This window comes from Oncorhynchus masou, unplaced genomic scaffold, assembly GCF_036934945.1.
Source record: "Oncorhynchus masou masou isolate Uvic2021 unplaced genomic scaffold, UVic_Omas_1.1 unplaced_scaffold_9926, whole genome shotgun sequence".
In the NCBI taxonomy this organism is placed as follows: Eukaryota; Metazoa; Chordata; class Actinopteri; order Salmoniformes; family Salmonidae; genus Oncorhynchus; species Oncorhynchus masou.
In genome coordinates this window covers 1-9,910 of record NW_027016770.1, presented here as the reverse complement: position 1 = coordinate 9,910, position 9,910 = coordinate 1, and the positions used below count along the sequence as shown (strand labels likewise).

Genomic DNA, 9,910 nt, shown 5'->3' with positions numbered 1-9,910 from the left:
TTGTAAAACATTTTTAAGCATAGAGCCCTGCATACATATTTTTTTTCCAGTCAAACTTTTTGACAGTGAAAAGTTATTTTTTCTGAGCATCTTTTAAGACTGTTGTTGGATCCCTATTTTGTCTTTTGAGATGATACACGAGATGCTCAAGTCTCCGCCAAACAATGGGAGTCATTGTTCTAAAGGCGGGAAGGCAGGAAACAAGTTTAAGTCCAAAATAAGCCCATTGAAACACATTAGGCTTATTTTGGACACATTTTGGTGAGAGTTCAACCTCTTGCTTCGCCTCTTCCTCTCTGAACACACTCATTATTATTTTCGGGTACCCACTCTGCATGTGTCTTACCATAAGCGTTAATATTTCAAGCACTATGGTGTGATGAGGTATAGAGGAGGCATGATTCATAATTGATGTAGCTTCTTGCTTATAATTTGCCAAGTTAGATGTTCTCCACTCAGGTTCCACAAGTACGGCTCGTACACACTCTGTTCTGTAGTGTGACTGTATATGATTTAGGATAACCTTCACGTCTGACCAAGCCTTTGCAGGCCACTCTCACAATGCCACAAGTAATGCCCAAAACTAAGGGCCAATTTAGGCTATCATTTCCAACGCTAACTCCTTCCCTGCTGCCGCCTCTCTCCCCAGGCCCATGAAGACAGCCACGAGAGCCTGACCTCAGTCCCACGGCGGGACACCATGGGAAGCTTCCTCCCCGACAGCAGCGCCTATGAGCTCCTGACCATCATCGGTCAGTCAGTCTCAGGCTTCCAACCCCAGTGACTTGGCTGCCAAGGCGCTTGTGTTTGTTGTTGAATACATTGTTTGTGCTCCTGTCTCTAGTCTAATTTTTGTGTGTGTGTGTGTGTTTTGCTGTGCTAGGCCGAGGCCTGGAGGACTTGATGACCGTCAACCTTGCCAGATACAGACCCACAGGGGAACACGTAGCAATCCGTCGGATTGACTTGGAGTCCTGCACCAATGAAATGGTCAACTACCTGCAGGTCTGGACCTGTCACGATCCATCTGTCACATTTGCCTCTGCCAGGCAGACAGACATCAGTCAAATCATCATTGTCTTTATATCCCTCTTTCACTCCTCCCCTCTGAATGCATTCATCCCTTGCTTTATGACATCACCTGTTATGTAATCTAATCTCCCTATCTGTCCATTAAACCTAACCCAGTCTAATCTCTGTCTCTCTCAGGCTGAGCTCCATGTATCTAAGCTGTTCCACCACTCCAGCATCCTGCCCTACAGGAGCATCTTCATAGCAGAGAACGAGCTGTGGGTCATCTCTCCCTTCATGGCCTATGGTGAGGAGTCCGACAGGAGAGCACTGACTAACACTACACCACTCTGGTCCTAGTCAAATGTAGTCAAAAGCTAAATGTAGACCGGAGAACTCTCGTTACCATTCCCACACTAATGTAATTTGTTTCCACCTAATCCTACTATTCAGTCCTCTGCTCTCTCTCTGACTAATGTAGTGTCTAACATGTCCTAGGGTCAGCCAGAGACCTGATCAGCAGCCACTTCACTGATGGGATGAATGAGCTGGCCATCGCCTACATCCTACTGGGCATGCTCAAAGCCCTGGACTACATCCACCACATGGGCTATGTACACCGGTAAGTACAAAATACACACAAGCCCAGGACTTTTCATGCAGGATTGTGACATGGCGTCTAATTTTGTGTGTTTAGGAGCGTGAAGGCCAGCCACGTGTTGATCTCGGTAGACGGTCAGGTGTGTATGTCTGGTCTGAGGAGCATCATCAGTCTGATCCGTCACGGCCAGCGGGCCAGAGTGGTCCATGACTTCCCCCAGTACAGCATCAAGGTGCTTCCCTGGCTCAGCCCAGAGGTGCTGCAGCAGGTAACTCCATACCACACCTGGCAAACATACAATACCTTGCTTTTAAACTATAATACCTTAATTTGTTTATCGGTCAACCCTGCTGTGTCAGAATCTGCAGGGATACGACTTCCGGTCAGACATCTACAGTCTTGGCATCACAGCCTGTGAGCTAGCCAATGGACATGTGCCCTTCAAAGACATGCCAGCCACACAGGTGACTAGTGGCCAGATCAACACCTCACCCGATCTTTATTCTGAAAGATATATATTCTGCTCCTCAATTGACTTATCTCTCTCCATTCTTCCTCCCCCCTGTCTTCTTCGTGGTCCTCTGTCTTTAGATGTTGCTGGAGAAGCTGAACGGGACAGTCCCCTGTCTGTTGGACACCACCACCATCCCCCCAGAGGAGCTGACCATGAAGCCCTCCCGCTCTGGAGCTGACTCTGGGATCTGTGAGGGCCCCAGCACCGGAGGGGCCCACCACTCTAACGGAGAGCCCTCCAACTCAGGGAGCCACCCCTACAGTCGTACCTTCTCTCCCCACTTCCATGCCTTTGTGGAGCTGTGTCTCCAGAGGGACCCAGAGAAGAGGTGAGCCACGCCAAGCTAGGCTGCTGGTCCTCACATTGATTGTCTTATGAATTTTAGCTCATTTAATTGTTTATTTCCCCCCCTCAGACCCTCAGCCAGTGCTCTCATTGGTCATTCCTTCTTCAAACAGGTCAGTAGGATCTTGTTCCTCCCTCCTCAACATCAATGTGAAACATTTAAGTCATAATGGCTTCATTCAGTCACACACTTGATTGTTAGAATCCCCATGAGATTTCTTTCCATTCTTCCCTAGATTAAGCGTCGGCCATCGGAGGCTCTGCCTGAGCTGTTCCGGCCCATAAAGCCCATCACGGGCTTTGAGAGTACCCAGCCTCAGGACGCTGCCTCTGTACTGGCCAGCCTGGAGTCTGGCCTCAGCCACATGGATGTGGATGACTGGGACTTCTGACCACAGAGGAACAGGAAAGAGGTGTGTGTGTAGTAACCAAGAGACGCTCAGACTGGATTTACGCTTTCTTATTAAAATGGCCCATGTAAATAATTCAAAGCAGTTTCTCCTCCCGTTGACTGGGTTTAAAAGCCAGCTACCATCTCTCTAGTCTAAAAGATGCATGAGCAGACAGACCCTTGCACTGACTGACACCCAATTCCTCTCACGCACACATCTCTCCAGATTCTACTACAGCTCTGGACCTGTCGAAGAACTGTATGGGCGAGTATGTCCAGTCAGCTCTTTCACTTGCCAATGGAGATGTTCCATTAAAGGTATAGCAGAGACTACCTATTTTTTTCTGAGCTGTACTTGACCCATCTGTTGACATTAAAGACCAGGAACTGACCGCATTACCAAGGGTTGATCCAATCAGCCATCACAACAGATGGAAGATTCCAGAAGTTTGTCCAAGGCTATCACGAACCAGACAGTGTTTGCATTTCCTCATACTGAACTGTCAGTTTTACAGAGAGGGAAGAAAAAATGTTTCTACCTGAAACCCTCAACTGAAGATATAGCAAAGCAAGTTAACACTAGACTGTGCCAACTGAGGTCCATGTATTTGATTGACCATTTTATGTCCTGCAAAAAATTTAATGTTACAATGGTGCTTGTTTCAGATAGTTTGTCTGGGTTTCATGAAGGGAAAGTGTTGGGAGTGTCAACTATTTTACTTGATAATAAACACCTTTCACCTCCGGGCTCTCACTGTCATTGTAAGTAATCAGTCAACTATTTAAAAATTGAGTTTTATTCCAGAAAGCTTGACAATGAAACAACAGTGGAGAGGAGACAACAGACACTGATGAAATTGGACAGGTACTGTATTTACAGTAGGTTGCTAATCTTCTTCATCAGAGGGTGGCTGGTCGAGCATGGCTTGGTGTTTGGCGATCTTGGCTGCCAGCTCTGGAGAGAGAGAGAACATTTAGGGCTACTGCCTGGAGCTTATTAACTCAACTCAGCCTTACACAGCCACGGGCCTGAATATTCGAGCAGTGAGCTATTTCTATTTGACTGACTATAGACGAGTCCTTTACCCGATTACATAATCTCTTGCCTGTCTACCAAAACTCCTTGCTCTGGCCAAACGCCACTGGACATGAATTTCTGGAGCCGAGTACCTCCCCTAAGATTCCTAGAATGGAAATACATTCTTGACTGTCTGATTGGGGCCAGAACACATGGGTAAATCAACATTTAAAAAATGTGTCATTGGTACTCTGGTTAGAGATTATCCAATTGCTGATGACCTTGTTTTGTACAACACCACTCATTTTAACGTCACAAAAACAACTTCAATGATTGTGGTCTCAGACTAAAGTATGTAGCGAACGATAGAGCAGAGGAATTCAGCTTGAGGAGTCAGGCAACATAAGCTCCATGGTTAACAAACTACTGTTGCTTTAGTTTTGTTTTCTTAGCTTAAAGTGATGCTTTGGTGGACCATCCAAGACCTAATGTTAATGCCATACCACTATGCTGACCATGGTAATTGAGATGCATTGTTCTCACCTTTAGCTGGGTTGAAGACGCCGTTGGTCTGGACGTTACACACATAGCAGCGTTGGGACTTGCGGTAGTGCTGAAGAGCACAGGTCTCACAGAAGTAGTGCCGACACCTGCGGGAGACAAGACATGAGTGGTTTGATTAGCTGGAAGTTTCTCTACACACAATGGTGAAGGAGTTAAGGAGCATTGTCTTACTTGGTGATGACGGGGTTCTTAAAGGACTCTCGGCAGATGAAGCATTTGAAGGGCATGTCTTCCTCGTCACTGCTCACCTCGTAGTTCTCATCATCTACATACAGACCACACATTACTGAACAGCTGTATCAAACACAAGTCAACTCTCTAAAATGAATCTTGAATCTACACAGCCCTGTGTTTTTCCCCTGTTGTGAACTCACCGTTGGCCCCATAGCGCCCCTCATCCAGCTCCCTCTCAATCTGCCAGCCATGTTTGTAGTCTGAGCGGTCATGGAGGAACTTGCAGCTGTCTAAGGAGGGAAAAGAAACTTGAAGAGACTTCCACAGATGATTAATTCAAGTTGGGAAAGGAGGACCTATGCAAAGCTTGACATTGGGGGAGGCAACCTTCCAGCAAAGTCCTTACTCACCTCCAAAGCCACAGAAGCCAGTCTCTTTGTAGTCCTTACAGATGTCTGGCTGGTAGTCCCACCTCACTGTGGCTCTCAGGTGCTCTGGGGCCCGGATTGGGCCCTTCCTGACAAAAGAAAAGAGAACACTGATGATGCAAATACTTGGCAAAAACAATTAAAACTTTCCCCAAGTCATTTCAACTTTACTCTGTCACATAACATGCATCCACACCTGACCATGCCAGATGATGCATTTCCCATGGTGGAGTCTTTGGGCTTGATGTGCTTTTTGTAGTTGTTCATTCCTCTGTAGATCTTATCATCCTCTTTACCGGTCAGCTCCTGGTGAGGGAGAGGATAGAAACCTTTATTAAGCATTTGCGGACCAACGCTGTCCCAATTTACAACAAAACTAGGGGAAGAATGCAAATGATACAATACTAAGATGTAGATACACGAAGGAATCAAAGTTCCTCCAACAAGAGACAGATGTCTTGCCTCCTGGATCTTCTGACTCCTCTCAAAGATGGCCTGTGCATCATTGTCCTTTGCTGTGTCCAGCTCATAGATTGCAGTTGCTCCCATGTCATCTGGCCCCTCTGGTTTCTATACACAGTGAAGGGAGGAGGGCGAGATTGATAGCTTTATACAGGGCTGAGCAATAAAGGGGCAGGGAGGATATAAATACAAAACATTGTTAATAGATAAATTCATAGATTAATGGGTAGAGAGGTATTTTTCAAAATAACTCACCGCTGACCGTGTGGACTTGTAAGCGACAGTGACTTTCTTTCTTTCCTTCTCCTCGTCACTTTCAGCAGATGACACCACCTCTCTCTCTACTTTTTTTGTCTGGGAAGAAGAGAAGAATGATTTCACACTATAAAAAATGTTTCGTATCAAGCTTGATTCGTTTGTAGTCAGTCAATCGACGTTACCCTTTGAATCATAGGGTTTGCTGAACCCGTCTTTTTTTCTTTTCTGACGACAGCATTCTTGTCTTCGTCACTGTTGCCATCTGACAATGGAGGCAATCATCAGCATGTGAGTGGGACACTTCAGTGGTTACAGTACTCGGCCACTTACACAATCATTTCCATGGCTTGGATGTTTTATAGTTGGCAGTAGTTCTGTTTTTACTTAGCCCAATCTTAACGCCTTACTAAATAAACTTAAAATGTTCGCTACTATAGCTAGCTCGAGGACTATTACTAATAGCCATGGTTTTCATGCACAATGCAGTCTTTTTGTTTGCTTTTGAAACAACACTGAGCTGGACTCAAACACTGTAGCTCACCTTTGTCGCTGTCACTGGCTTTTCTCTTCCGAGCGTTGCATTTTTTGGTAGATTTTTTAAATAGAAAAGTACAGGTTGCCTTGGGTTCCCCTGACTCCGCCATCTTTCATTCTGTTTACAAAAAAATGGTGAAGTACGATTTTAGAGCGACCTCTAGCGTCGAGGAGTCACAATCATTTGGCACAGTATTCCACCTTGTGGCCAATTATCTACAGTACAACGTATACAGTTAAGTAGACGACATTTGCAGTTATTTCATGCCAATTTCTAATTGTTTTATTGCATATTATTTGTAAGATATGTTGTGGCGCAACTAAATAATATCCTATATAGTCAGTCATCATTTTCTATAGTGTTATAAAACCGCAAATCACATTATGATAAAATGTAGGATTATTAGATGATGGGATATTTTATGTAGGATAAATCAACGTTGGGTATCTTGATGCAGAGGGTATTTTAATTATACTATGTCTATTCACCCTGCACAACTCGACCCTGCACAACTCCATCGTTGTGCGTCAACGTAGAGCCAACTAATTTAGCATCAGCTTCTCGCGGAGAAGTGAGGACACCGGAATATATGGCATAGGCCTGCGGAGGGAGGGGTCTTGGTGGTGCTGGGCTACCGGAAGGCTCCGTACCGCTGCTGAATGGAATCCGGCTGTGTCCGAAAAGCAATGGCTATGGGTTTGACATCGAAAAAGGCATCTTCTCGGAGCGTCGGCGTGGAGCGAAAAAATCTCATCACCGTATGCAGGTAAACACAAGGGAGCAGAGGTTTCGTGTGGTTGGCACGTCATGTTAACCACACATATTAGTTAATGCATGCATGGAAATAAATGTGTAATGGCTTAGGCTACAATGTATTAAGCGTTCGAATAATTTGCGGCTGCAATAGTTAAAGTGTTAGTGCCAGCTCTGTGTCCTGTGTTGTTTGTTCCCAATCATACATTCTCATAAGAAAACGAAAAGAAAAACAAAAGGCAACATATTTCACAGCTATGGGCACTGTGGTAGTCTATACATTAGCCTATACATTAGGCTACTTGGGGAAATTTAAATGGATAAATGTTTTATGTTTTTTTTTATCTTGGTAAATAACGGTGAGAGAGAATCAGCTTTAAAAATAAACAGCCACATATGCGGTTTACCTTGGTGGACACCCGGCTGTCTCCGTCGCTATGTCGGCCTATTTGAAAGGAAAGTGGATTAAATGGGGTGTGTGAGGCCTATGTTTGAGAGAGCATAGGTCCACCAGAATTCCCCAGGTCGGTGATGTCGCAATGACGACAACCTTCAAGGAACGAGGACATTATTTACCGCTTATAGAAATGCGGCTCCAAGATAATGACATCACAGTGAAATCGGATGTTTATTATGGTCATTGAATGATGTTGTGCTGTACTCATTATGCACTAAAAACACCCAGAGGAATTTCTCCCGGTGGCTCTCAGAAAAAAGTATAGGCCTACAACATTTTTGCCAGCTCATCTATACCAGAGTAACTGATACCTACAGCTGATACTGCTGATAATATAGCAGTCATACCCCAGTGTCTGGTTGTCATGGGAATGCTATTTGATAACTTGGTGAAGGAGAAGTTATGTTTTACCCAATGTAGGCTAATGTATCATCAGTGCTCCATCCTAGAATATTCCTATTTGTAAAGGCATAATTAATGTGAATACTTCATGATGATTAACATTTGTCATGTAAATTAATATAATATAATACTCTATTCAATTTTATTATATATATATATATATCACAATTATTTCAAGAGTGCATATGTGTTTTTGCAAAATACCCAATGTGTCTTGTCTCTGTGTCCTTATGCATCTATACTAGAGGTCGACCAATTAATCGGAATGGCCGATTAATTAGGGACGATTTCAGCAATTGGAAATCTGTATTTTTGGACACCGATTTGGCTGATTTTATTAATTATTTTTTTACACCTTTTATTTCATCTTTATTTAACCTGCCAAGTCAGTTAAGAACACATTCTTATTTTCAATGATGGCCTAGGAACGGTGGGTTAACTGCCTCGTTCAGGGGCAGAATGACAGATTTTTACCTTGTCAGCTCGCGGATTCAATCTTGCAACCTTACGGTTAACTAGTCCAACGATTTAACCACCTGCCTCTCATTGCACTCCACGAGGAGCCTGCCTGTTACGCGAATGCAATAAGCCAAGGTAAGTTGCTAGCTAGCATCAAACTTATCTTATAAAAAACAATCAATCAATCATAATCACTAGTTAACTACACAAAGTTGATGATATTACTAGTTTATCTAGCGTGTCCTGCGTTGCATATAATCGATGCAGTGCGTATTCGCGAAAAAGGACTGTCCTTGCTCCGATGTGTACCTAACCATAAACATCAATGCCTTTCTTAAAATGAATACACAGAAGTATATATTTTTAAATCTGCATATTTAGCTGAAAGAAATCCAGGTTAGCAGGCAATATTAACCAGGTGAAGTTGTGTCACTTCTCTTGCGTTCATTGCACGCAGAGTCCGTGTATATGTAACAGTTTGGGCCACCTAATTTGCCAGAATTTTACGTAATTATGACATAACATTGAAGGTTGTGCAATGTAACAGGAATATTTAGACTTATGGATGTTAGATAAAATACGTAATGGTTCCGTATTTCACTGAAAGAATAAACGTCTTGTTTTCGAGATGATAGTTTCCGGATTCGACCATATTAATGACCTAAGGCTTGTATTTCTGTGTGTTATTATGCTATAATTAAGTCTATGATTTGATAGAGCAGTCTGACTGAGCGATGGTAGGCACCAGCAGGCTCGTAAGCATTCTTTCAAACAGCACTTTCGTGCATTTTGCCAGCAGCTCTTCGTTGTGCTTCAAGCATTGTGCTGTTTATGACTTTAAGTCTATCAACTCTCGAGATTAGGCTGGTGTAAGCAATGCGAAATGGCTCGCTAGTTAGTGGGGTGCGCGCTAATAGCGTTTCAAACGTCACTCGCTCTGAGACTTGGAGTGGTTGTTCCCCTTGCTCTGCATGGGTAATGATGCTTTGAGAATGGCTGTTGTCGATGTGTTCCTGGTTCGAGCCCAGGGAGGGGTGAGGAGAGGGACGGAAGCTATACTGTTACACTGGCAATATTAAAGTGTCTATAAGAACATCCAATAGTCAAAGGTTAATGAAATACAAATGCTATAGAGAGAAATAGTCTTATAATTCCTATAATAACTACAACCTAAAACCTCTTACCTGGGAATATTGAAGACTCATGTTAAAAGGAACCACCAGCTTTGATATGTTCCCATGTTCTGAGCAAGGAACTTAAACGTTAGCTTTCTTACATGGCACATATTGCACTTTTACTTTCTTCTCCAACACTTTGTTTTTGCATTATTTAAACCAAATTGAATATGTTTCATTATTTATTTGAGGCTAAATTGATTTTATTGATGTATTATATTAAGTTAAAATAAGTGTTCATTTAATATTGTTGTAATTGTCATTATTACAAATGTAAAAAAATTAAACGGCCGATTAATCGGTATCAGCTTTTTTTGGTCCTCCAATAATCAGTATCGGCTTTGAAAAATCATAGTCGGTCGA

General features: G+C 43.3%; 2 protein-coding genes across 3 annotated transcripts; one reads left to right on the top strand and one right to left on the bottom strand.

Annotated features, from left to right (window-relative positions):
- Positions 1 to 14: 14 nt before the first annotated feature.
- Positions 15 to 3,611, top strand: LOC135539142 (STE20-related kinase adapter protein alpha-like). Of its 2 annotated transcripts, XM_064964987.1 has the most exons (10): positions 15 to 752; positions 884 to 1,005; positions 1,210 to 1,318; positions 1,510 to 1,633; positions 1,709 to 1,880; positions 1,972 to 2,076; positions 2,204 to 2,454; positions 2,542 to 2,584; positions 2,708 to 2,884; positions 3,089 to 3,611. In XM_064964987.1, exons 1-9 carry the CDS (start codon positions 701 to 703, stop codon positions 2,861 to 2,863), a joined length of 1,134 nt encoding a protein of 377 aa, XP_064821059.1. In that variant the 5' UTR covers positions 15 to 700; the 3' UTR covers positions 2,864 to 2,884; positions 3,089 to 3,611. The 2 variants fall into 2 exon arrangements, with proteins under 2 accessions (XP_064821059.1, XP_064821058.1); XM_064964986.1 differs by having other exon boundaries at positions 2,708 to 3,611.
- A 32-nt stretch (positions 3,612 to 3,643) lies between these two features.
- LOC135539143 (E3 ubiquitin-protein ligase RNF113A-like) lies at positions 3,644 to 6,437 on the bottom strand. The gene is made up of 10 exons (XM_064964988.1): positions 6,308 to 6,437; positions 5,949 to 6,028; positions 5,764 to 5,862; positions 5,509 to 5,616; positions 5,243 to 5,352; positions 5,029 to 5,135; positions 4,819 to 4,908; positions 4,616 to 4,709; positions 4,424 to 4,530; positions 3,644 to 3,817 (listed from the first exon to the last, which is right to left on the bottom strand). The coding sequence occupies exons 1-10, from the start codon at positions 6,408 to 6,410 to the stop codon at positions 3,750 to 3,752; spliced, it is 966 nt and encodes a 321-aa protein (XP_064821060.1). The 5' UTR covers positions 6,411 to 6,437; the 3' UTR covers positions 3,644 to 3,749.
- Between the last annotated feature and the right edge of the window lie 3,473 nt (positions 6,438 to 9,910).